At 42.8% G+C, this 27,762-nt stretch overlaps 2 protein-coding genes across 4 annotated transcripts in view; one reads left to right on the top strand and one right to left on the bottom strand.

Moving 5' to 3' along the window:
- The window catches only part of LOC123764335 (uncharacterized), an 89,685-nt gene extending 65,719 nt beyond the window's left edge, over positions 1–23,966 (bottom strand). The window contains exon 1 of the mRNA XM_069316057.1: positions 23,069–23,966. Coding sequence (XP_069172158.1) covers positions 23,069–23,101 — 33 coding nt within the window. The 5' untranslated portion in view covers positions 23,102–23,966. The remainder of the gene's footprint in view (positions 1–23,068) is intronic.
- Positions 1,245–26,901, top strand: LOC123764338 (ras-related and estrogen-regulated growth inhibitor). Of its 3 annotated transcripts, none has more exons than XM_045751962.2 (7): positions 1,245–1,315; positions 5,882–6,364; positions 8,337–8,473; positions 16,199–16,360; positions 17,052–17,204; positions 18,103–18,241; positions 26,590–26,901. In XM_045751962.2, the coding sequence occupies exons 2-7, from the start codon at positions 6,259–6,261 to the stop codon at positions 26,835–26,837; spliced, it is 945 nt and encodes a 314-aa protein (XP_045607918.1). In that variant the 5' UTR covers positions 1,245–1,315; positions 5,882–6,258; the 3' UTR covers positions 26,838–26,901. The 3 variants fall into 3 exon arrangements, with proteins under 3 accessions (XP_045607918.1, XP_045607917.2, XP_069172160.1); XM_045751961.2 differs by lacking the exon at positions 26,590–26,901 and adding an exon at positions 19,283–20,503; XM_069316059.1 differs by lacking the exon at positions 26,590–26,901 and adding an exon at positions 19,283–20,503 and having other exon boundaries at positions 1,247–1,382.
- Positions 26,902–27,762: the final 861 nt, after the last annotated feature.

Raw genomic sequence — 27,762 nt, forward strand, 5'->3', positions numbered from 1 at the left:
TGGGCATGTGCTATGATTAGGCTATATTATCATCTTAATTTTTGTTATTTGTTCATCGCTGTCCCCCTGTTTACCACCCTTTGCAGAAGAGGTCGAGTGCGACCCTCCCCCTCCCACTTCCTCCTACTGCCCATTACCCCATAAATAATTTAACAGAATTTCTTCCGAATTTTCAGAATTTTTTTTTTTAAATCTTCAGGTCAGTGCAGAGACAACACGTTATGAACCCGATAAATGGAGGGGAGGGAGCGAGGGAGCGAGAATGATGGGTGGTATATATATATATATATATATATATATATATATATATATATATATATATATATATATATATATATATATATATATATATATATATATATTAGACAAGGTGGAGAATTTATCATACTAAAAAAGCAGTTAGCAGGACTTAAAAATACTAGAAATTAAAATCCATGGTGGCAAATAAAATGGAAATAAAATGCACATTGGTTACAAGAATTCTATTCATAAATTATCCGGCAACCCCCATGCACCTACCTTCTTTACCTCTCCCCATCTACCAGGTACCAGCCTTCCCTAGCCATATCAGTACCACTTTCCACTACCAATACGCACATCTAGCGACCCCGCAACTCATGCTGCTCTCCACCACAACTTCATGACGGCAGCTTTTGTGTATCACTACTCATTACGCAACTTCTGACGAAACCTGTACATCCTTTCTCAATCATGGTGGCTTTTTTTTAAGTTTATTCAACTGTTTACGGGTTTCGAAACGTCACAATTCAAGATTATTATTGGGGTAAACAACCTCGTATTGCTTCGGAGCTGAAACTGTAATAAATGTAAACTAACCCGCCATGATTAAGGAAAGATGTACAGGTTTCGTAAGTGAATGACTCCTGGCCTAGGCTTACCTCGTACAGTGCACTTGTCTATACAACTTCTACCTTTCCTCTACCTATTGTTCAAACAGTTACAGCCTCGCTCCTGTGCCAGGTAAGTCCACTACGGGCTCACCATAACCCGTGCTACTTGGAACGTTTAGTTCAGAGTAACTGAATCTAAAATAACAGCAACAACACTACCTGTTGCAGAAGATTGCTGTGTCCTCCACCAGAGAACACCTGCCTTCTCTCCCACCACTCGTGCTGTGCACCTGTTGCATCAAGATTTCCAGGCGCACCCCTGGAAACTGTGCTTGTGTGTGCTCATGTGCGTGTGTGCGTGCGTTGTGCAAATTGCTGAAGGAGTTGGATGGGTGGATCAGTTGGCTTGTGGCCGCGGCTGAGGAAGGTGCGCGGTCGTCGTCTCAATTCCAGATTTTTCATTCGTGAGTCGCTCTTACCCATCGTGGTTATTCATCCTTGGATGAATGAGGCTGAGTCAAACAACGGAAGGTAACCTGGAGGCTCGTGTAAAGAAATCATGTTGGTGTGTTTGTGTATGTTTGGATTTCCATTTCGTGGTCACGAAGCCTAGTCAAGGTTTTCTTCCTCGTGGTCACCCATCCAGTCAGTGGTCAGACCTACCGGTGTTCAAACGATTGATCGAGAGATACATTCTAGTAATATTTATTTTGGTATTACTGTGAATATTAACTATTATATCTGCATTGTTACTAAAGCTACCAATTCTATAAAGAAAAGTATACTCAGTGCATATATGCCGAATATATGCCATATGCCGTAATATAATAAACTAATCAGCGAAGTTTATTATATTACTTATATTTATAAATACTTTATTATAAGTACTTATAAGTTTACTTATGAGTACTTTATTATAAGTTAGTGAGAGTATTCAAAACGGATAAGGTCGAACTTTATTTCCTGACTCTCGCCTTTTTCAAGATATTGATGTTGTGAGTGGTAAAAAACTTTACCAATTAATATTTGATATTTCGACGCAAGAACTTTAGCTTCGGTTTCTGCTTTTTAACCTTTAATTATCTGGTTCATTTGTTCTCTTAACCTTTGGTTTCCATCGTATTTATATTTGAATTTGTGTATGCAGCTTGCATCCTCTCTGTATTCAGCACTTGTTCATTCTTATTTATTTCCACTTGTTCACTAACCTGACAGTGAAGAAGAATTTTTTAAGATCAGTTGGCTTTTTTGGACTCCATTATATACACGTCCCTCTTCAATTTTTCATGTCAAGTGACATTTTCTTATTTAGCTTATTGAAACTGAGTATTTTTTATGTCGTGATCTTGCTCGTTCCCTACTTCTTCTTTCCTGTTTTGTTTGATCAAAGGAGTTCAAACTCAGTCTAGACAGATCCGGTGAGAGTCAATAACTGTGTGTGGGGTTACGTGATGAACTGCGATGCGTCTTCCTGTACACACACCCTATTTAAACTTTTCTTACTCACTTTCTATCGTTTAAATGCATCGATAACGCACCAACACGTCGCACAATGTGTTCTGAGAGTCCATGACTAGTAAGCGCAGCCGGTTCGCAAACAATTGCATCAGCGTTCAATTTCCGGGCAGGATGAGACGTTTAGGCAAGTTTCCCTTTATCTAATGCCAATGCTCATCTAACTGTAAATAGGTATCCGGGAGTTAAGTAACTGTTGTAGTTTCCATCCCGGGAAAGGATAGTCGTTGGCCCATCCCCTGTCTAGGGGTACCTGGATAGGATAGACTTCCTGTCCTCATCAATGTAAGGGCAGGCCATCAAAGACTAGTTTAACCATTAGCCTATTCATATGAATTACACTTTCCTTAACCAATTTTTTCAACTCACCCTCAAAAAATCAGTAGTATCTATAGCTATTATGGAATGAACAAAATGTAGACTGCTGTACATAAAAAAAAGACCTGCGTTTTGTAATATTTGAATTCTAAATATTATGAAAATTTGAACAGACTAAACTTAAGTCTAGGTCTGAATAAACATTCTTAGGCCTAACATAAGCAATCTTATGCCTAATTTAGCCCATATTAGGCCTAGGAAAAGTTAGGTTTGTGTTTTTGTGGATCAACAAAATAATACAAAATGTCGATTCTTTGGGTACAACCGCTCATATTTTGTTTATACAGCCACACTTGCTACAGGTTCTCTAAGTTTTTGACAAATTTGATTTTTTGTAAATATATCCTGTTCTCCTTGAGAAGTGTTTTTCTCGTTTTCATTTTTCAATTTATCAATAGTGGCAAGTGCCTCTTCACTATATATCTGCTAGTTGGTTTCTCCAGACGGGAGCAGAGGGTGTCTTCATCGCCTAGTTATGGTCTGGTCGATATTGCGCATAGCAAATGTTCAGCATTTATTTCCAAATAATTAAATGCCTAGCCAAAGCCGGCAAGGATTTCATAGACGCTTCCGTCTAGCATTCGGTCTATTGCTTAGCAGATTGACAGGTCTCAAGAATAGATTGGATTGCAGTCTCTAGCGACAGGTATCGCTGGCGCTTGAGACCGCACTAGGGTTAACTGGGGAGAAGGTGCTGTCTCCAGTGCCTAGAGAAGTGTGGCCTCCAGAGAGAAGGCTATCGGCCTCCAGCCGCTCGGGCAGCACCACTTGCTCCTCGGGGAAGAAACATGTTCCTTGGCTTCGATCCTGTGGCGCGGAGCGGTCCCTGCAGCATAGGGGATGGTGCACTTCACACCCACAATTACAGTCGTGGATTTTTGTTTTTCCTTGTGACCATCGACATTCATAGTTTGACAATTTGTATCAATTATGAAGCTAAATTTAGCACGAGTGTAAGGTACGAGGCGGTGGGTTGGGGAGAGTTCGTCTCCCAGGAAACAGAGTGAGTGTGTGTGTGTGTGTGTGTGTGTGTGTGTGTGTGTGTGTGTGTGTGTGTGTGTGTGTGTGTGTGTGTGTGTGTGTGTGTGTGTGTGTGTGTGTGTACTTACCTGTCGGTATCTACGAGGAAGTAAGCTCAAACTCTCTTTATGCCCCGCCTACTAACCCTGTTGTATCCGTTATAAATTTACTGTTCTGACGATCGATTTTTTGTCGAATTTGGCCTTAAAGCTGCGAATGGAGGTGGCTTCCGCAACATATTTCAATGTATTCCACTTGATAATCATCCTCACAGAGTACAAGTATACTCTCACATTTCTTCGAGTAATTTGCGTTTCTAGCTTCCACTTACGTCCTCCCGTCCTTATTTTCCAAATTTAAAGAGGCTGACCTTGAACACTTGTCAATTCCCCTCAATATCTTGTATGTTGTAATCATATTCTCTGTGTTTCTGCTCTCCAGGGTTGTGAGGTCTAGTTCCTCCAACCTATCCTCATAGATTTATATTTTGAAGTGCTATTTAGTAGATTATACCACTGATTTGTGTAAACAAGACGAGAATTTTGACTTATCACAACAAATTAATGCAGTATATAGTGTCTCCTCTGTCCAGTGAAGCTGATTAATCGTAATATCCCATATCTATAGTATAGATAGCTTCAACTAAGATATTTGTATATTCCTGGTTATCATCAAAGGTGCCATATAATCCATAAAATTTTGTATTTGTAGAATTCCTTATAATTACTCTAAATATTATCCTATATGTGTGCTTGCGTCTGCTGTAATATTTCCTTACAATTCTTCTATACTTCTTTATCATTTCGAGGTTATCTGTAAATTTAGGTTTATTGTGCATGTATTCCTTTCAAGGTTTTTGTCTGCTTCTCTGGTTATTAAGTCTTTTTAACTACCATTGTTGTTAAGAACATTAAGTGTTCTTAACTATCCGCTCGCTCGGTAACTTATCATTGTATTCTATATTCTACACCACATTACCTCTGCGGCGTTTTCTCCTAACAGGTTGTACAGTGTACGGCATACACCGTACATAGCCTATCTACCATAGGCTCTGTACTGGTGTTAAGGAGACCTCCGCGTATGCATGAAATACTCGTTTCTCTCTCACGGTGAGAAATTATTTAAACCTACCACAGAGAGAGAGAGAGAGAGAGATTGGAGTCTGCTTTTTAAAAAAAGTCTGCTTTTATATACATAGACACTGAAGATCAGCTAATCCAAATGGATGAAGTGATATGGTCTTAAGTGACCATAGGAGGGAGATACTCAAGAGGCTGAGTGACAGCCCACCAGGAAGGACCTTGAAAAGTATCATGCGTGCTTTCTGTCGACCGCAAGACCACAGGCTCTTCAGGTCAGCCTGGCCCGTCAGGGTACGTCACACCGCCCCTTATATACCTCACTCCTTGCCTCCCACAGTCAGTGGCATCTAAAATCTTTTCAGCAGTTTGAACACACTGACGTCATAGTGTGTTTACAAACGATGACGTAGAGGGATACATATTTTTCTTAGGTCTTAGGTCGTACTCGAGGTTTGAGGTGTCTAACCCATAACTGTATGCAGTGCTGTATGGTGCCTATTAATCTTCGTTTAAATTACCAATCAAGCTGTCAATGCAATCAATCAGAGCTTTAATATACCAATGTGCTTTAATAAACCTACTAATCTCTCATCTCATTTTTTTCTTTCTTACAATGTATCTGTTATCATTTTATTAATTCCGCTAGAATTTACCTACTTAAAATTATCTGTTAGATTAAGGACCTGATTGAAACGCTGCGCGTACTAGTGGCTTTACAAGATTGTAAATTACCATGCTACGTATTCTCATAAACCCAATGTACCTTCTTGTATATAAATAAATAAATAAATAAATAACAGACAAGATCCGCTCAGTCCGGAACACATCTACTTAAAAGGTAGAGGCGTTCAATTAATTTTGAATTTGTTTTATGAGTTTACGTCCTGAGTAAAGAGTAATCCAATTTTTGACATCTGTATGTAGAATAAAGATATACATTGCACCAGAGCAGGTAAGAGAACTATTATTTATACAAAAAAAATATGCATGCTCTGCTTCTGTAGACAAAAATAACAAGAATTTATTTTTTTTCAGGATCGAATCGTTCCAATAAGCTGTAATGTGCAAAAGACTAGAGCCACCTGGTAAACACGCCTAAGAGTGTCAAGGCGACAGCTGCTGCCACCTGCAGCCTCGTGCGGCTGGCTGCAGGGTGAGGAAACACCACATCACCGGCCGTCTCAGCTCTCGGATCTTCCTCAGCCGATTTCACTTCCGTTTTCTGTATTACGTCAACACTGAATTGAAGTAAAGATCTTGATAACAGAGGCTAATAGTGAGAGAATATTGAACATAGATTTAAAGTGACAACATGAGACTCTTGAGGTGAAGGAGAAAAGAGAACAGAAAAAAGGGCGAAACATGCAGGAGGCGGTTGCGTTGTGAGCACGTGTGTGTGTGTGTGGCTGAAGATGTCTTCACCGAAGTCGCCCAAGTCAGCACTCAGCAAGATAGGGCTAGGACGTCCTAGGCCTCTCAGGATCCTGGTGCTGGGACAGGCTGGGGTCGGCAAATCAGGTAGGTCCTTACAACATGCTGTGTTATGGTCAGTGTAGGCTACCAGGGTACACACGTCACCACGTCCCCTCGCAAGGGGAAGCACACCTCCCCTCACACCAGAGTTCATAGTGAGGAAAGGTTCGTACACAAGCACCTAAATCGTAACGACTGTCTCGTTCTTTTAAGGTTTTCTTGCTATAATATTATATTACCTGAGAAAATCCACCAGGGCTGTGAGGGGGGCGCAAATCTCCGACCCCAGCCTTGCTAGTCGCGTACTCGCGCGCCACCTTAAAGGTTTCCACCAAACCCTGGTGGAAAATCACACTATCACGATAGTATGGTTTCTGTATTACCTGTATTACCTCCTCCTGGTCCAGGGACTTTGCACCCGCATGTTCGTCCACAGCGCCCATCGCGCGACACAACTGCAGAGACTCATAAAACTGCCCCTGATACTTTTACACCTGGCATCCTTATACCAGACTCCTGACCTCTGTGATATAGTCTTGTTGTCAGGTGTGGACGGACCTCTCACTTCCGGCTGTGCAATTTTCACTCTAAATATTACCTGAAACTTTAAAAAGAGATGCTTCTTGCATTTATTCTCTCCACTGGGCAACAGAGAGGAATCGGTCGCCTCTGACGAAGAAGAGGAAAGAGGTGAGGAAAGGGGAGAGGCAAAGAGAGGTGGGAATAAAGGAGAAGGGAAAGACAGGGGGAAATAGGGGAGAGATGAGAGGGGGGATAGATTGAAAATAAGAGGGATGAGAAGGGGAGAAGAAATGTAGAGAGGATAGAAGGAAAGAGGGAGACTGGGAAAGAGAGGAGGAGAGGGAAATGGCAGAGACCCCGGGTAACCCATCCAGTATATTATGGAACAGTCACGCCATAAAATCTATCTGAACCAGCCTGAAGAAACAGAGATAATCCTAATACACAATACAAATATAGATTTACTATCACAGGCTGGAAAGGAAAGGAAGAGAGGAGGGGAGTGGAGAAACAGGGAAAGTAGAAGAAAGCGGTAGACACAAAATGTAGATTAGAGAAAGGATGAGAAAGATATTAAACAATAACAACTATGAGGCAAAAATTGATGAGACAATAAAGAGGGAAGGTAGAGAAATGAGTGGAGGAGGAGGAGGATGAGAGAAGCGGGAAAAGTGGGGAAGAGAGAGGAGGTAAAAGAGTATATAACCAATATTTCATCACGATGTTTGTGACTGTGATCCTGTTTACGGCAGCATCAACATAAATGGAAAACAAACTATTATGAATCAAGTTTCGGATTCTGAGAAAAGACAGCAAGAGAGAGAGAGTGAGAGAGAGAGAAGAGGAGAAGAGTGAGAGAGAGAAGAGGACAAGTGGTGTCACAGAGGAAGCAGGAAGACAGGGACCAATTAGAGGTGGCAGGGGCATGGAAGGAGGCAGGAACTCACAGAAAGACATGCATATTTGACTTGAGAGACGCATGGCTTCCCTCACTTGTAGTGAACACTCATGGGTTGATGGGTGTACGATAATCAAAGTAGGGTTTAAAATACTTTCGGCTCCATAAACATCTTCAAAGTAGAGAAGTCACAACAACGCGACTGAAAAAAAAAACAATTCACGCGCGTGTGTGTGTGTGTGTGTGTGTGTGTGTGTGTGTGTGTGTGTGTGTGTGTGTGTGTTTGTGTGTGTGAGTAATAACAAGTTATTGTCCCTGGTAGACATACAAGGTGTTTTTCCTATTATCGTGTTCTTTTATCCCATTTCCTAGTAGATAACTTTATCGTGGATCAATTGTTCTTGTTTCCTGTCTTGACCACCCTAATCATGTCCACGCACATTCTTCTCTTCTCCCAATCATGTACACACACATTCTTCTCTCCTCCCAATCATTCCCTCCGCCTCTTTTTCCCTAATCCCTACACTACCCCTCTTCTCTTCCAACAACTGTCCCCCAATTTGTTCTCCCTCATGTTACCTCCCCTCTCCCCGGCAGCTCTGGTGGTGCGGTATATCACCAGGCGTTATATCGGCGAGTATGACCCATGTCTGGAGCGCGTATACCCGCATGCTGCTGTTATCGATGGGGAGACGCTTGCCTTGGAGATCCTGGACTCTGCTGGCCAGTCACATGTGAGTATACTGCAGGAGTCACGTGTGAGTATACTGCCTGTGTCACGTCTGGGTATACTTTTACATTCGAACGACGAGCCTTCAAACGGCAGATAATCACTCTGATCTTGTCCCAAGACATCGATTGAAAGATGACTGATAGCTCGGGCAAGCATCTCTCCCTCGGGTCCAACTTTGACACAAATATTCTATTTTTGATGGATTAGGCTGCCAACCATCCCCTCGTCAGCTCAAAACGGTGGCGTTTCGCCTAGATGTGAAGATAGCTTAAATCTGTGTAATTTATATATATATATATATATATATATATATATATATATATATATATATATATATATATATATATATATATATATATATATATCTGCGCTCCAGTGCAGTATTTGTACTACAAACTGTAAACTTTTTCTCTGATAAAAACATTCACAACAAAACTGAAGTTTAAAAGTTATCAATTTATAAATGATACATTAATTATATATATATATATATATGTATATATTTGCATAATTTATTAATAATTAAGAGCACTAATTAGCTCATAATGTAATAGGAGGTTGTACCGTTAATTACTTAATTAGCTATGGTGTAATTAGTGTCCATTGCTGTGTACCGATGTCTTCATAGGTTTTCTCGTGAAGTGGTGTGGCTCGTGGTGTGGCTCATGGTGTGGTGTGGCTCCGTAGAGTGCTGTGGCTGGGCATCTTTAGCAAATCATTTTAATTTCGAACAATGTTACTGTTGGAAAGCTTCCTTCCCCAGCGACTTATGGGTGCACGCGAAGGCTCCTGTGAACCACTTGCTCACTCGGGCATAAAATATAACACACACACACACACACACACACACACACACACACACACACACACACACACACACATAAAACACACTCACATACACATAAAATATAAAACATGCACACACACACACATACACATAAAATCAGCCCGTCCTCCAAAAATGGGGAGGTAAATGTAACAGCACAAATAAGTGCAATTGTGTACTATTCATAGCAGTCAGGAATTGTACTTATTTTCACTTAGTATTAAATCATAGTGTCAAATATAGTGTGAATATTTGAGTTTACCTGAAAAGCTGAATAGAAAACCATGACCTCACCTAACCTTCTTAGTGTTTGAATTTAAGCATTTTATTGCTTCTTAATTACAATTAGTACTTAACCTATAGGAACTTGTTTCGAGTAGCTGAATCTATAACAACAACAACAACGAATTGAACTTGAAAACTTCATCCTAAAATTCTGAGTGTCTTAACAGAAAACGAGGAGAATAAATGGAGAGGTAAATGTAACAGCCCCATAAGTGCAAATATGTACTATGTATGACAGTAAGGAAATGTACTTATTACACTTAGTATTAATTCGTACTCTCAATTCGGAGGATGGGCTGCAGAAAATATAAAACACACACACACACACACAAAATATATAACACAAACACACACAAAATATATAACACAAACACACATAAAATATAACACACAAACACACATAAAATATAACACACAAACACACATAAAATATAACACACAAACACACATAAAATATAAAACATACACATAAAACACACAAACAAAATATATAACACAATTTACCATCAATGAGATCAGTCTTCCAGTGTTTTTGAGAAGCGAGGTTTTCTCTCACTCGAGAGAATACAAATTGAATAGATCGTATACTAATGACCCAAAGTGGATAACAAAGAATTTGAAGAACCTTATAGGTAAAAAGAGAGCTTGGTACAAAAGGATTAAAAATGGGGAGGTCACTTTAGAACAGGAATTCGTACAACTGGTTAGAAATGTTAAAAAAGAGATAAGGAAAGCAAAAAGAAACTATGAAGTTCGCATAGCAGGGCAAGCAAAGACAAATCCTAAAGGGTTTTTTCAGTTATATCGTACTAAGACTAGGGAAAGGATAGGTCCATTAAAAACTGAGACAGGTCAAATAACAGATAGTGATGAAGAGATGAGTAGTATTTTTAATAAATATTTTGTATCTGTATTTACTAAAGAGGAACTTAACAATATGCCTTCAGCCGAACAAGTCTATGTGGGTGGGGACGAGGACAGGTTGACGAGTTTAGCAGTTACCAGGGAGGATGTTCTTAAACAAATAGTAAAACTCAAACCAAACAAATCCCCAGGGCCGGATGAAGTGTTTGCTAGGGTGCTTAAAGAATGCAAAGAGGAGCTTTGTGACCCACTGTCAACCATATTTAATAAATCAATAGAGTCAGGCAGAGTGCCAGAGTTTTGGAAAGTTGCTAATGTGATACCAGTTTTTAAGAAAGGAGATAGATCACTTGCGTCTAACTATCGACCAATTAGCCTAACGTCTATTGTGGGAAAGTTACTCGAATCTATAATAGCAAATAAAATTCGTCTTCATCTTGAAAAACATAAATTAATAATTGAGTCGCAACATGGTTTTATAAATGGCCGTTCATGTTTAACAAATTTGTTATCTTTTTATTCTAGCATTGTTGAGGCAGTTGATAGTGGTAAGGATTGCGATGTTGTATACCTTGACTTTAGCAAAGCTTTTGATACAGTGCCACATGAAAGACTGATTAAAAAAATAGAGTCTCATGGTATTGGGGGTGCTATATTAAGCTGGATTAGGGCATGGCTATACCAAAGGAAACAGAGAGTTAGTATAAATGGAATCAAGTCAGAGTGGGAAAATGTTGTAAGTGGAGTGCCTCAAGGCTCTGTCCTGGGACCTCTGTTGTTTATAATATATATAAATGATTTAGATTCAGGTTTGAGTAGCAACATTTGCAAATTTGCCGATGATACGAAAATCGGTAGGGAAATTAATTCGGAGGAGGACTCACTATCACTTCAAGTTGATCTAGATAGGGTTTTGAAATGGTCAAAGGATTGGCAGATGCAGTTTAATGCTGATAAATGTAAAGTTCTGAGGTTAGGTAATGATGATAGAGTTACAAGATACGAGCTAGATGGTGTTGTGATTGCGAAGTCGGATTGCGAAAGGGATCTGGGAGTTATGATTAGTAAGAATTTAAAACAAAAGGATCAATGCATAAATGTTCGTAATAAGGCAAATCGGACACTTGGATTTATTAATCGCAGCGTTAGTAACAAGACACCTGGTGTGGTTCTCAAGCTATATCTTGCTCTAGTTAGGCCCCATTTAGATTATGCAGTTCAGTTTTGGTCGCCATATTATAGAATGGATATAAATTCACTTGAACGTGTCCAGCGTAGGATGACTAAGTTAATTCCCCAAATTAGAAATCTTTCATATGAAGAAAGATTAACAAAGCTTAAGTTGCATTCACTGGAAAGGCGAAGAGTTAGGGGTGACATGATAGAGGTTTACAAGTGGATGAATGGACATAACCGGGGGGATATTAATAGGGTATTAAAAGTATCAACACAGGACAGAACACGAAACAATGGATATAAATTGGATAAGTTTAGATTTAGGAAAGACTTGGGTAAATACTGGTTCAGTAACAGGGTTGTTGATTTGTGGAACCAATTGCCGCGTAACATTGTGGAGGTGGGGTCCCTCGATTGTTTCAAGCACGGGTTGGACAAGTATATGAGTGGGATTGGGTGGTTATAGAATAGGAGCTGCCTCGTATGGGCCAATAGGCCTTCTGCAGTTACCTTTGTTCTTATGTTCTTATGTTCTTATGTTCTCAGTTTGGGTCCACTGTTGACACATTCTATACTCTGCTATACGTACTTCATGTATGGTCGGGTCTCGGCTCCTGGGCCCCCACCACCATCTTTTGAACAGTGTCATTGATTTATAGAACTGTGTTTTGGTCGTAATAACAAGGGCAAGCTAATTAGACACCTGGTTAAGTGTGGTCTACCTGTGTAAACATCCGGGGCGGAGAGTTACGTCATCCTTGAAGCGTAGATTGCGTAATTAATTGAAGTTTTGTGGCTTCGGCGACGCTGAGGACGGTGTGTTGTGGAGGGAGCGAGTGTTGTGGTCTTGAAGTGTTTGTCCACACTAGACGTGTTGATTCAGCGGCTGCAACGTCACAAGCGGCAACGTCATCGGGAATACTGCGTCACCAGGAAGCAACACTGCGTCGCCAGGAACAACAGTGCGTCGCCAGGCGCTTCACTGCGTTGCCAGGAACAACAGTGCGTCGCCAGGAACAACAGTGCGTCGCCAAGAACAACAGTGCGTCGCCAGGCGCTTCACTGCGTTGCCAGGAACAACAGTGCGTCGCCAGGAACAACAGTGCGTCGCCAAGAACAACAGTGCGTCGCCAGGCGCTTCACTGCGCTGCCAGGAACAACAGTGCGTCGCCAGGAACAACAGTGCGTCGCCAGGAACAACAGTGCGTCGCCAGGCGCTTCACTGCGCTGCCAGGAACAACAGTGCGTCGCCAGGAACAACAGTGCGTCGCCAGGCGCTTCACTGCGTTGCCAGTAACAACAGTGCGTCGCTAGGAGTAACCGTCGCCAGGAACAACACTTCGTCGCCAGGAACAACACTTCGTCGCCAGGAACAACACTTCGTCGCCTGAAACAACAGTGCGTCGTCTGGAACAACAGTGCGTCGCCAGGCGCAACACTTCGTCGCCAGGAGCAACAGTGCGTCGCCAGGAGCAACACTTCGTCGCCAGGAGCAACAGTGCGTCGCCAGGAGCAACACTACGTCAGCAAGAACAACGCCACGTCGCCATTCCCTAATTGCTGAACCTGTTCTCTCGCATAATGCCCCTCGATAACGACACATCTCCTGACTAAGGGCGTGGGCCTGGGTAGGTTAGGCGCGCTAAAGTGTTAGGTAGGTTAGGCGTATGCACCTGGAGAGATTACACCACGTCATATTTGACTCGTGTCCACCTGCATTAAATGCAAAATCCACAGCGATTATAATGGTTAGAAAAGCTGTACAAGAATGTGATACACTAGTGAACGTTGTCCATCTACCACCAAGATAATGTTATTAAAACAAAAGACTAAAACCAGTGCGCTAAAACAGAGGTGGCAAAGAAACGGGATAAAAGGAGGAAAACCGCCCACCTCCAATTAAATCCCTGACCCAAGTAGCACAGTAACAAGGTTATCGTGAGTAACGGAATTCAATTACGGGTTCGCTATAGCCCGTGCTACATGAACTTTTTGTTCTGAGTAGCTGAATCTAAAACAACGACAACAAGATTCCTTCAGTTTGTCTAGGTCATCATGAAGCATTATACCATCTTCTTCTGCCTTAATCCTCCTCATAATTTTTGCATCATCAGCAAACATTTAAAGGGACGAGTCTATTCCCTCTATACGAGTCTGTGTGTATGTGTATTCACCTAGTTGTGCTTGCGTGGGTTGAGCTCTGCTCTTTCGACCCGCCTCTCAACTGTCAATCAATCAACAGTTACTAACTACTAATTATTTTTTCTACACACACACACACACAGGAAATAGATCGTAGCAGCTGTAACTCACAGGTACCTATTTACTGCTAGCGTGAACAGACGCATCAGGGTGAAAGAAACTCTGCCTATTTGTTTCCGCCTCCACCGTGGACCGAATCCGGAACCTTAGGACTACGAATCCAAAGCGCTGTCCACTCAGCTGTCAGGCCCCCATCCTGTTTGCTTCCTGTGTGTGTGTGTGTGTGTGTGTATGTGTGTGTGTGTGTGTGTGTGTATGTGTGTGTGTGTGTGTGTGTGTGTGTGTGTGTGTGTGTGTGTGTGTGTGTGTGTGTGTGTGTGTGTGTGTTCACTGGTGAATGTCATTATTCTCTTCCTGAATGTAACATCATTTTTGCCTTTGAAGTTCTTTACAGAAGCTGCTTCAACATCCGTTTTATCCGTTCTATAACTTTAAATTCTTACGCATAACAAAATATTCCTGACGTCAATGATTTGTTCGGACCTTTCCAGTCATCGTCGATGTCTCATCGCTTCAGTATTTGCTGTGTTGGGTTGCTTTTTATTCATCTTTTATTTCCCTCAGAATATTGTAATTTGCTATTATGTTTCGTCTATTCCTCGTGTCCTCTACTGTTGGGGGATCCAGTTCTACCACCCGAGTCATAATGCGTATCTCTTCACTTTCCCTTAGTTTGATTTTCTGTGGAGATTCCATGACAGAGATGCATACTCAGAAGCGAGTCTCACATACGTTGTATTTGGTATTCCGAAGAATTCCTAATTTAGGTTTCCTAAGGCCACCCGGACATTTGCCAGTTTTTAATGTGTTGTAAAAGTTGTCTACTGTGTGCCTCCGATGTCGGGCTAGCGGTCATGTCCTCACCTCCGTCATTATCACCAGCATCTTATTAACCATTATCATCGTATTCCCCCATTCTCTATATCTCCTATGCTTCCGTCTTGTGGGTCCGGGGCTTGACCCACATCTAGGATCCAGCACTTAAGCTGCAAGACGCCATCTTTGGAACTAATTGGCTTCCCCCTTCCTCCCCTCTCCTTCAGCGCTCCCCTACCTCAGTTCCCCCTCAGTGCCCCCCCCCCCACTTCTCCATGTCAGCTTGTCCTATCCTCAACCTTCCCCAACACACACCTCGCTCCTCTCTTCCGGACATCTCCACCCCCCACAGCTATAGTCATCCCCTCAACCCGAGTTCGATTTCCAGACAGGGCGAGCGTTCTTTTGGACACGTTTCCATACCGCTGATGCATGTGTTCATGAAGAAGTAAACAGGTATCCGGAGGCTTGGATACTTGAAAGTTGCATGCCGCCGCCTCCGGAGGACAGTGACAAGAACCCACAAACAATTTAGGATCACCATGCGTGCGATCTCAAGGACTGCACCAGGCCTTGAGCCTTCCGTCGTTAAGATTATTGACCTTAAAATAATTATCACCTTAAAGTTGACGCAGTCTTAACGGGTCAAATCTTTTGAAAGAAAAAAATTACAAAATTCGTAAAGTCTCGCAAGGAAAATGTTTTGAACTTCTGTATATAAAAGGTTACGAAAATCTCTTGACTCGACTCTACAAGCTTTCACTTGGAGAGTAATAGTGTTGCGTAATTTTGTGTTAGCGCGGGAGGGAGCCCATGTGGTTACGGACACGCGTGACGGAGTCAGGAGAGATTAAAGTTAGATTAGGTTATTGAGGCGATTTAGGAGCGACCACTCTGAAAGAGGTATATTAAATGAACAAATGTGTAGTGTAGTGTTAAGTATATTAAATATTCTGAGAGAAGATAACAAATATACAGTGTGAAGTATTTCAGCTGACTGTATTGTCTGAAAAGCTGCGGTAGTTTAGAACTTTTCATCAAGCTGCTCCTTAAGATGTGAATGGCTTGTAGAGGCCGAGGAAAAGTATTAGAGAAATACGAAATTTTGGTCCTTGTCCTTGATGGTTCAATAGGAAACACCCTCGCCTAGCTCTTCTGGAACGACTTGGTCTGGGTTATAGTCCTGGCCAGGGAGGATTGACTAGGCACCGATCCTTAACTATTCGCCTCTGTTCACCCAGCAGTAATTGGGTACCTGGTTGTTAACCAATTGGCGGGTCGTGTTCCAGGAAAAATGAATGTGTAAGGCTTACCATGAGCTATGGGAAGGGAAAGCTCTCAGCCTGCTAACAGGAGTCTAACGGCGGTGGTCCAAGGCTACGACCGCTGGGCTCCTGTGTCGCCTCCTACATCCACCCTCCCAGTCTCCTTCACCCAACCTTCATACATCCCCTCCTATCCCTGTACATCACTCACCCTTCTCGTCCCTACCCCCAGGAGACGGACAGCGTGAGGTTGGAGGCCAATATACGCTGGGCCGACGTGTTCATCCTCATGTACTCCGTGACAGACAAGTGCAGCTTCGACGACTGCAATAGACTCAAGTTCCTCATCAACTATAACAAGCGGAAGAGGCGCATTCCCAGCCCGACCTCTAAGGTGGGTGGTAAGGGTGTGGGGAGTGTGGATGGGTACGGGTGTTTACGGGTTGAGGATTGAGGTCTTTAAGAATGGACTGGTTTGTGACGGATCAATCCACACTACTACTTGTACCCACACCAATCTACCTCTACTGTCTACTTACCAAAGTAGACAGTAGAGGTAGATTGGTGTGGGTAGAAGAGGGGGCGAGGGCGGGAAGGGGAATTTCGACAAGTGGGAGTGTAGGATGGAATTATCAGGAGAAAGCACCAAGCCATTAGACTATATAGCACTTGGAAGGGTTCAGGATAAGGATTTGGGATAGGATGGGAGGAAAGGAATGATGCCCAACCATTTGGACGGTCGGGGATTGAACGCCGACCTGCATGAAGCGAGACCGTCGCTCTATTGAATGTTTTATTGGGTGTTTCTCTTTACTTTTTTTTACACTCACTGTGTAAGTACAGTTTGATCACGCCAGAGTTGAGGTCAGTACCAGACGTGACACAAAAGTTGTAGGATACGGCTGGCTCCTGACCAATAAGGTGAAGGTTTATGTATAGATATTTCTTTTTAGTCGCTTGTCGAGTCTTTAGGAGTTAGTGGATGTACAGAGACATCTACCGGGACTTCGCCGCATATCTCTAGCCATTTTTTATATTCTCTCTCGCCATCCTTCTCCCTCTCACCTTGGTCTTTGGGTCCCTAGGACGGATCGTGGGAAGTGCCGGTGGTCCTGGTGGGGAATAAGAAGGACCAGGGAGGCGACAGGATGGTGGCCACAGAGGAGGGCTTCAAGCGCACCAGAGACATCGGCTGCCACGCTTTCCACGAGATCTCCGTCAGGGAGAGCATTGAAGAGGTGAGTAATGGTGAGTGAACGAGTCACTGATCCCTACCCGAAGGTGTGTAATGTCACCTGTACTTCCTGAGTTAAAGAGAGATGGTGACTACTATGCACCAGCAGGCGAGCAGTGCACTGGGCTCTCCACCCACTCCAGTGCCCCCACGAACTGATCCAGTTTAAGAAGTCCCTTTTAATACTCTGCGCCTCTACCGCCCTCTTCAGTCCCTCGTTGGAACAGCAGCAAAACCCTTACTCAAATCCGGATACATAATATCGTAATCTTCAAATACGCTGGAAAAGAATGAGATGAGTGCAAATTTGCGAAACACGATCAAAGTGCGTCTTATATTTCTCGTGATTACAAATGGAATTTGCGATTATCGCTTTAAACAATTTACATGTATGTTCCAGTGATATTTCTGCTTTTTAGACCATTTGCAACCATCCGCAACAGGAACAGATGTCAATTCTAACGAGTTCTTAAATATTCTGGACAAGCGTTGATTAAACTCTCCGAGGCCTAGAGACATTTTATGTGTTTTCAAACGCCTTCGCTAATATTTAATTACCATATATGCTCCCATTTATGTTAGGTTTAATGAGATCCCCGCTATAATGAAATCCCCGCTAGGACCAACTGCTAACCTTTCCCAGGATGCAGCCAACAGGTTACCTAACTCCCAGGTATCTATTTAATGCTAAGTTAACCGAAGCATCAGGTGAAAGGAATTGCAAATACTCACGCTTTATCTTAAATGCTCACGCTCTCTCCTGCCCTCCTACTCGCTCCCACTCTCTCATGCACTCACACTCGCTCTCACGCTCTCTCATGTACTCAGACTCGCTCTCACACTCTCATGCCCTCATACTCGCCCCCACGTTCTCTCACGTACTCCTACTGGCTCCCACGCAGGTGTCTCTGGTATTCGAGGACGCAGTTCGGTACTGGCGGGAGGTTGTCAAAACGCCCAAGCTTCGTCGTGCCTCATCTGACCTGCATGACCTTCCTGGCGACCCCCACAAGGCTCTCCACCCACCCGTCAGTGTCCCAGGTGAGTCAGTGTCCCTGGTGAGCCAGGTGAGTCAGTGTTCCCGGTGAGGCAGTGTTCCGTCTTTATACCAGGTCTCTATTTACAAGAAATTTCAGTTTACCAAGGATAAATTTGCCCGCTTTCACCTTGGCAACAGTGTTTGCATAGCCTCGCTTCATCATATAAGCCATTGGATGCAGTGTCCATGTTCTTGTGCAAGCAAACTTGCGCTTAAATTTTTAGGATTCTGCGCTAAATATACACTAATACTGTATTTGTATGAAGGGTTTATTTACATAATGTTATGCTTTTACGGATAGGGAAGTGTTGCATGCCATTCATAATATGTACCTGAACCTATATCACTCTCAACTGTATTGTAAGATAGAACTTTCAATAATGATCCAGTATATGTTAAACCTACTTGTAGTCTGTAAACTATTGTGCATTATATTTGTGGTGATGTGAAACTTGACCTTGTTTAATGACTCGTTCACATTCTCTAAAATCCTAAACATTATAGCCACTGTTAGTGCATGTGTGTGTGATCATTGTCGTCTTTAAGGTGGCTAGGCTACCTGCCATCTGTAATGAACATCTATGATGCATGTCACTTGCCAGTGTCACGTGTCCAAGAGGCAGTGAGGCCTCATGCAGTAACCAAACCCCAGCTTCCAAAAATGATAAGTTCTTATAGCCACTATGGAGGGACTATACAAAATATGAGCCTTCAAGCAAAGAAATTTCACTTGTTTGTACCATTTGCAATAATAATAGCCTAACCATGAACCTAGGCCTTGTATATGCACTATTAAGGTTAGTAAAATTAGTTCATATGCTTACTAGGCCTAGGAAAGGTTAGGTTTGGTTGTGGCCTACTTTCTCGAGACCCCTTACAAAATCACTAGCAGAAAACTTGTATATTTTTTTGGGTGTAACCATTCATATTTTGACCAGTCCATAATTGCTATTTGGTATTATCTTTCTCTGAGAACAGGTTGTTCTTGGAGAACAGGCTGCAATAAACCTGTGTGTGTGACATGTCTCTGTGATCTTTAGCAGGTTCCCCAGTGTTCTCCCGCTCCTACGCCACCCGCACCAGCCACAGACTAGCAATACGCTCCCACACCCACCCTGTCTCCCCCAGCCTCGCCCCCGTCAACCTTCCTGTAGCGCCCCCTTACTACCGTCAACTTCCCTACACCTGCCGTCACTTCAGCTGACCATTGCAACATGACCTGACCGTCTGTGACAACATAATAATAATCCACCTTGCTACTGCGGCTTGAAATAGCGCTCAATAGTTCATTCCTGTCACCCGCCAAAATTTTTTCCATTCCCCACATGTTGAGTTGCCACTAAAGCTGACCTTAATATTCACATTCGACAAAAAAGGCTATAGGTGACCTTTTTTTTGTAAATTATTGAACGACTTTCCCAAATGTTGCAGTAATATCACTATTATCATTGAAAGAAAACCAAATGTTACTAGGGATAACTTTCATATGTTCTTCAGAAACCTAAGTATATGCGAATTTTTAGATATCATTGCTCATTCGTGCTTTTATTAATGTATAATATGTAATTTTAAGTAACCGTTAAAACAACTGACCTCAGTAACTCCCCCACCACCCTAGTGTAATCTTTTAACCTCAGGAAACTCGTAGTATAATTATATAAGGGTCCCGGTAGTACAGTCGGGTTCGTTCTCGACGCACAATCGAGAATTTCGGGTTCGAATCCCGGGCGGGACAGAAATAGTTGGGCACATTTCCTGTCACCTAATGCGCCCTGTTTACTTAGCAGCAAGTAGGTACCCAGGAGTTAGTCAGCGTATTGTGGGGTTGCACCGTGGACGGGGTCAGTAATTCGACCCTAAAAGGGGAGGGCGGAGGGACCTTCGATAAAAGCCTAACGTGTAAGAATACACTCTGGCTTCCTGTCCCCCGACCCAGTGAATTATTACTTATTCTTAGTTCACTTGACCTCAGTCCACTTACTATTCTTACAGTAATCCTATACGTTTTTGTGCCTTCGTTTGACCCCCAATCCTAAGTAATTACCTGAAGCCTTAATGACCTTATTCCTATTGAATAATGTGACCTCAGTTAAAAAAAAAGAAAGTCCTGTGATGCTTCACTTGACATTCAGTGCTCATGGTTACCTCGGCTGACCTCCATCAGTATTCAGTGTCCTCACCTGACCTCACTCGAAATCCAGCAACTATTGATATAGCTTTCATGCCCAGAAAACCTTTAATTAGGAGACTTACCTCCCAGTTGGGGAGGGGGGATGTGTTTTTCAACAACAGGCCAGGGGAGGGAGGGAGGGTCTCTCAATAACAGGCTCTCTCTCAACAACAGGTCAGGGGGAGAACTCTCGGCAACAGGTCAGAGGGAGTGCTCTCTACAACAGGCCAGGGAAGGAAGGTGGGGCTCTCAACAACAGGACAAGGGGGGGGGGGGGTAGGACTCAACAAGAGGCCAGGTGGAAGGGACAAGAAGAAGCCTTGACTTACGCCATGTGACTCCTTCACTTTTGAGCGACTTTTTTGACGTTTAAAAATACTTTGCAGCCTCTTGAACCGTTATACCTGTGACTGGCGTTAGTTGTCCTCAGCACTAGGGTATGTGTGACCCCAATACCCATCAGTGTGACCCCAGTACTCATCAATGTGACCCCAGGACATTGGCCAGTGTGATCCTGTAAGGCCCAGCACGTTCCGGTGTAGCCTTCCTCGTCTCAGTGTGACCTGGTAGGTGCTAGTGTGACCTGGTAGGTGCTAGTGTAAACCAGTATCGTCCCATCAAGACGCAGCATGACGCAGCGTGCATCACTAATATTCAGTAAGCTCAAGTATGGACCGGCGTAGTATTAAGTCAAGCATATTCCTGTATAATTATCTCTCAGTGTTCCTGCATGTTATACCGCTACTCAGCATGTCTCAGTGTTCCTCTAACCAGCACGCTGTAGTGACAATGTTCCAACTAACCTAGCATACAGAATGTTAACCTGACTTATCCTAAACTAACCTAATCTGCACAACAAACTAGCTAACCTATCGTAGCTGATACGGTACTAATTAGTAGGAGGTAACGTGAATTTGTCGGTTGATTGATTGATGAAGATTAAGCCACCCAAAAGGTGGCACGGGCATGAATAGCCCGTAAGTGGTGGCCCTTTTGAGCCATTACCAGTATTAAAAGCTGATACTGGAGATCTGTGGAGGTGCGAATGCACCCTGCATGACGGGAGATGTCTCCTTTGTGAATGTGTTAAGATGAAGATGAAGCCACCCAAAAGGTAGCACGGGCATGAATAGCTCGTAAGTGGTGGCCCTTTTGAGCCATTACCAGTATCAATAGAAGATACTGGAGATCTGTGGAGGCGCGACTGCACCCTGCGTGACGGGACATGTCTCCCGTGACTGATCAAGATGATGATGATGATGAAGATTAAGCCACCCAAAAGGTGGCACAGGCATGAATAGCCCGTAAGTGGTGGCCATTTTAAGCCATTACCAGTATCAAGACCTGATACTGGAGATCTGTGGAGGTGCGAATGCACCCTGCATGATGGGAGATGTCTCCCTTGTGAATGTGTTAAGATGAAGATGAAGCCACCCAATAGGTGGCACGGGCATGAATTGGTAAGTGGTGGCCCTTTTGAGCCATCACCAGTATCAATTGATGATACTGGAGATCTGTGGAGGTGCGACTGCACCCAGCGTGACGGGAGATGTCTCCCGTGTTTTAAACAGATGAAGAAGATGAAGATGAAGCCACCCAAAAGATGGCACGGGCATGAATAGCTCGTAAGTGGTGGCCCTTTCGAGCCATCACCAGTATCAAATGCTGATACTGGAGTTCTGTGGAGGTGCAAGTGCACTCTGCGTGACGGGAGATGTCTCCCATGAATGTGTCCAAGATGACGATTAAACCATCGAAAAGGTGGCTTGGGCATGAATAGCCGATAAGTGGTGGCCCTTTTGAGCCATTTCCAGTATCAATAGATGATACTGGAGATCTGTGGAGGTGCAACTGCACCCTGCGTGACGGGAGATGTCTCCCGGACCAAGTGTGTGGAATTTGTCGGTGATTAAAACACTAAAGCACCGGAATTCTGACGCCGTGGTCTATAGCGTACAAAGTGAGGTGCATCAAATGTGAAATTGTGCTGTAGGCTCTAATTTGACTAAAATGCACTGAATAATTCATATGGTCGAAGAGTATGTATGTATATATGTATATTATATATATATATACATACATATATATATATAGATTGTAGGTCAATTGTAGGCCTGAGTCAATTGTTGTGGGGGATTGCATCCTGGGGAGGGTCAGTAATTCAACCATAGGGGACCTCGATATAAGCATAAAGTATATACATACACAGGCTCCCTATCCCTCCGACGAAACGAAGATAAGAATGTGCAAGCTTGGGGTAGCTTTTGTACACATGTTGCTTACAAAATCCAATCCAGGTTAGGTTGGTTTCAACATGTTTACACGACGGGTTGGTTAGTCCAGAGTGGACCACGATCTCAGTCCATGCTTGTTACATAATAAATAAAATTTTGCAACTAGTACACATATCACTTTTCATACTATTAATATAAAAATATTTGTCTCGATTCTATGTGCATACAGAGTACCCTAATTGATGCCAATATCAATAAACTGGACAATTTATTCTTTGGCCAATGATAGTTGGCTTCCTCAGCGTTATCAAACGTGTTTTTTTCAGTAAATAAGTCTGAAAATAGGGTGTTATCTTGCAAAGTAATACGTATTTTGTTACATCTCATTACCATGTATATGGAAACCTGGAATTATTTTATCTTACCTTGTCTGAAATGTGATGTTGGCGGCCCGCCATCCTTTGTAGAAATGTTGCCAGGCATTTCTCGTCGGGTAAACACAGATCACGAAAGGCAGATCACGAAAGGTAGTATAATCACAAGCGTTCATTCACAAACGGTAAAGAACGTTCACAAGTGTTCACTCTCACGCTCTAGAGAACGGTCCCGGGTATTAGCAGACATGAAATAAGCGCTGCGCCCGCCCACCCTCCTGTTCACGCAACCTTGGCCTAGACCAGTTAAGCAGCGGCCTTACAAAAGGACGCATTCATAATTTTATCATATTGTGTTTTAAAAATAGATTTGTTCTCGTATGTAAATTAGTATTATTATATATTAAATTTCCATATAAAGTTAGGTTAGGTGTTTAGGGTCTGCTGGCGATTATATTTGTATTTAAAGTACGTGGGTGAACAACCCGTCTTCAACTCGACTCCATTACATCCAACGGTTGACCCCACAAACGCATTCAATTTTTTTTTACATGCTGTTCATTCAAAATAGTAATTTTCTCAAATACAAATTATTATTATAATATATTAGCATATTGTGCATATATATATAGGTTAGGTTAGGTTGGGTGTTTAGGTTCTGTTGGCGATTATTTGTATTGGTAGTACGTGGGTGAAGCATTTATAGCGTTGGGGTTCGAACAAAATTTGTCAGTGAAGCACTTGTTCCGGAAGTGGTCGAATGAAATCAATTGTGAGTCGTGTACAAACCGTTTTTCATTCATAAACAGGGGGTTTGGCGGGTGCATGGAATCACTTTTGGGTCTTTGTTTGGAGGACGGGCTGGGGTGAAGCGTTTACAGCGTTGTGGTTCGAACAAAAGTCGTTAGCGAAGCACTTGCTCGAGAAGTGTACTCATCAGTTGTGAGTCGCGTGTAACAGCCCCTCCTCAAAACAAAGACCCAAAGTCCATTACATGCACAGCCCGTCCTCCAAACAAAGATCCAAAAGTGATTCCATGCACCCGCCAAACCCCCTGTTTAAGAATGAAAAGCGGCTTACACACGACTCACAACTGCTGACGTTCGAACATATCCGGAACAAGTGCTTCACTGACGAATTTTGTTCGAATCACAACGCTATAAATGCTTCACCCACGTACTACAAATACAAATAATCGCCAACAGAACCTAAACACCTAACCTAACCTATCCTATGCTGATATATACACAATATGCTAATATATTATAATATTAATTTATACTTGCGAAAATTCCCGTTTCGAATGAACAGCATGTTAAAATTTATGAATGCGTCTATGGGGTTGACCGCTGAATGTAATGGACTTGAGTCGACAACCCGTCCTCGACTCAAGTCCATTACATTCAGCGGTCGACCCCACAGACGCATTCATAAATTTTAACATGCTGTTCATTCAAAACGGGAATTTTCTCAAGTATAAATTAATATTATAAAATATTGGCATATTGTGTATATATAGGCATAGGATAGGTGTTTAGGTTCTGTTGGCAATTATTTGTATTTGTAGTACGTGGGTGAAGCATTTATAGCGTTGTGATTCGAACAAAATTCGTCAGTGAAGCACTTGTTCCGGATATGTTCGAACGTCAGCAGTTGTGAGTCGTGTGTAAACCGCTTTTCATTCATAAACAGGGGGTTTGGCGGGTGCATGGAATCACTTTTGGATCTTTGTTTGGAGGACGGGCTGGAGTCGAGGATGGGTTGGATGACGTCCAAACACTTCCTAAACAAGTGCTTCGCTGACGACGTTTGTTCGAACCACAACACTGTAAATGCTTCACCCATGTAACACAAATACAAATAATCACCAAAAGAAACTAAACGCCTAACCTAACCTAACCAGTGCCTAAATAGGCACAATATGCTAATATAATAATATTAATTTATATTGAGAAAAGTTCTGTTTTGAATGAACAGCATGTTAAAATAGATGAATGAACGTGAATAGATGAGATGAACGTCCTCCAAACAAAGACCCAAAAGTGATTCCATGCACCCGCCCATTTGATGAGAATGCAACGTGAACAAGCACATTGGGAATACAATTCATTGCACAAACAGATCAGACATTGGTAAGGTTGTGCTAATGCACAACTCTGCAAGAGCACAAAAGACCCACCGCACCAAAGACGCCAGCACACCTTCAGAGGAGACTGAAACCCGTAAATGCTGCAATATGTTCCCCGTCATTCAACAAGCGTGTGTGAGATGAGTTGGCATGAAGTTGGGAAAAGATTGGAAGGGTTAGAATGAGGAGCTGAGAAAAGATCAGGATGGAAGCTAGAGAAGTTTATTATAATAATCAGGAACGTTGGGAGGACTGACTGGCTTTTCCCACTCCCAAACGGATATTTACATCTTCAGGAGGCATCAGTTCGTTGTGCACTGTGAAGGTGCTGAAGTATACGTAAAGGAAAACCTGGAGTATCAACTGTAGGTGACAGGAACTTGCAGCGAAAGGGAAGCGTAAATTAATATACTACTTAGGAAAATAAATTATTTGTCCACTGATTGTGTTGATGAGCAAAGCTGCTGCTGCTCCTTCTCTCAAGCCATGCAGCTGCTTGTTATTGTCACCGGAAACCAGACGAGTGCCGCTGCTCCACACCCACTCTGCACTGACAGCTGTCAACCTCTCTCTCTCTCTCTCTCTCTCTCTCTCTCTCTCTCTCTCAAGGTCTACACGTTTCTTATTTTAACACTGCTTGGAAATGATCTTTAGACTTATCATAGTAATTATCTATCCAGACTATGATACGGCTATAAGTATCTCTCTCTCATCTAGTGTGTGGGTCTGTGCAAAGTCACTGACCCCCCACACACTAATATAAGCTAAAAAAAACTATTATCACAGCTAACAGAGGTAAGAGATCGCTAACAAAGTTAACAGTCTAGCTAACAAAAATAAGCACCAGCTAACAGAGCTACCAGTCACCTGATACGTTGCTAATAGTTAACACTGCAAGCAGCCTGTTATTTGTTAAAATTCAAGTCAAACTAACACAGCTGACAGTATATTAACACAACATATAGATAAAAGTTACTAGTTATCTAAAACCAACAAAACTTAATATAAAATCACCAAACACCCCAACCACTATCTATCAGCTACCAAACATCCGTCATTTATTAGCCACCAAACATCCCCACTAGTCATCTATTAGCCCCCAAACTCCCCCACCAGTCATCTATTAGCCACCAAACACCCCTACCAGTCATCTATTAGCCCCCAAATTCCCCCACCAGTCATCTATTAGCCACCAAACATCCCCACCAGTCATCTATTAGCCACCAAACACCCCTACCAGTCATCTATTAGCCCCCAAACACCCCCACCAGTCATCTATAAGCCACCAAACTCCCCCACCAGTCATCTATTAGCCACCAAACTCCCCCACCAGTCATCTATTAACCACCAAACTCCCCCACCAGTCATCTATTAGCCACCTAACACCTGCCAACATACATTAATCCCACTAAGTCACCCTTCCCCCCTGCCTCATATCCCACAGATTCCCCGCTGGAGTCGCGATGGATGTCACTGGTGCTTAGCATCCGTGGGAGGAAGGCCTCAGAGGAGGAGAGCCCCGAGACCGAGGCTGGTCCTCCAGACCACCCCTTCCGGAGCCGCGCCTCCACCGACGGCCACCTCCACCAGCGTCGTCTCTACAAGCTCCGGATGAGCCTCAACCTGTGTGCCACTAATCTACGTGAGAGGAGGATGAGCATCGCTATGCGTGGTGCTACTTGCGGCTTCTGAACAAAAGTTCCTGTATAATTACGAATTATATAAACTGCAGAAGGCTTAATGGCCCCCATATGAATCTGCTTCTATTTGTATCCACACAAGTCATTTATATATTTATATCTAACCTATGCTTGAAATAATCAAGTGATCCCACTTATGTCATATACCTGGTAATTTGCTCCAAAGATCAGCCCACCCTATTTCCAAACCGATATTTATATAAATCTTTCCTGATCTTAACATTGAAATTATAAAATTCTGATATATCCGAGATGATCTTTGGAGCAGGGCGGTGGGATCGAACCTGCTACTTGCAGTACTCTGGATCCAAATGTAGACTTTCAGATAACAGTTTGTCCACCCTCCATTATACAGTATAAGTGAATGCAAACAAATCGAAAGATTTTTGTTGAATCTTTTCAAATCTCAACAAATTTCAAATTATTTCCTTGAAAATTAGTGCCAAAAGCGATATTGGCCTTTGTCTACTCATAATGAACTAATGTAAGACTGCAGAAAGCACCAATATCTAGTCCTATTGGGCTGGAAGTGGGAGATTTCCCAGCATCACGATCTACTGGGTTGGAGGAGATATATATACCAGCATCCCAATTAACTGAGCTGAAGGTGGGAGATAGTCTAGCATTTCATCATACTGGGAAGATTTGAGATTATACCTTGATGGGGTACTGAGAGTTCTATTCCCCAAGCCTGGCCCAGGGCCAAATCCGTACCAACACTATTCAGACAATAAATGTATGAATGTGGTACAGCTGACAGGATACTAGGGTAAATATTTTCCAGCTGTGTTAAATATAGTCACTTACGCATATCCCAAATTGGTTTGAAGCAAAAAGTGGGTTGTTGGTGCGCACACTATGGCTCAGATGTGCTGTGTGGGTACACCATTGCAGAAGTTCTCGATGAAAAACTATAG

The sequence above is a fragment of the Procambarus clarkii genome, chromosome 82, assembly GCF_040958095.1.
Source record: "Procambarus clarkii isolate CNS0578487 chromosome 82, FALCON_Pclarkii_2.0, whole genome shotgun sequence".
NCBI lineage: Eukaryota > Metazoa > Arthropoda > Malacostraca > Decapoda > Cambaridae > Procambarus > Procambarus clarkii.

Bases quoted from the DNA above. Each gene is read 5' to 3' on its own strand.
- LOC123764338 (XM_045751962.2), top strand. From the start codon at position 6,259: ATGTCTTCACCGAAGTCGCCCAAGTCAGCACTCAGCAAGATAGGGCTA. The intron at 8,474-16,198 runs GTGAGTATACTG...CCCTACCCCCAG, and splicing joins ACTCTGCTGGCCAGTCACAT to GAGACGGACAGCGTGAGGTT. The intron at 18,242-26,589 runs GTGAGTCAGTGT...CATATCCCACAG, and splicing joins CCCACCCGTCAGTGTCCCAG to ATTCCCCGCTGGAGTCGCGA.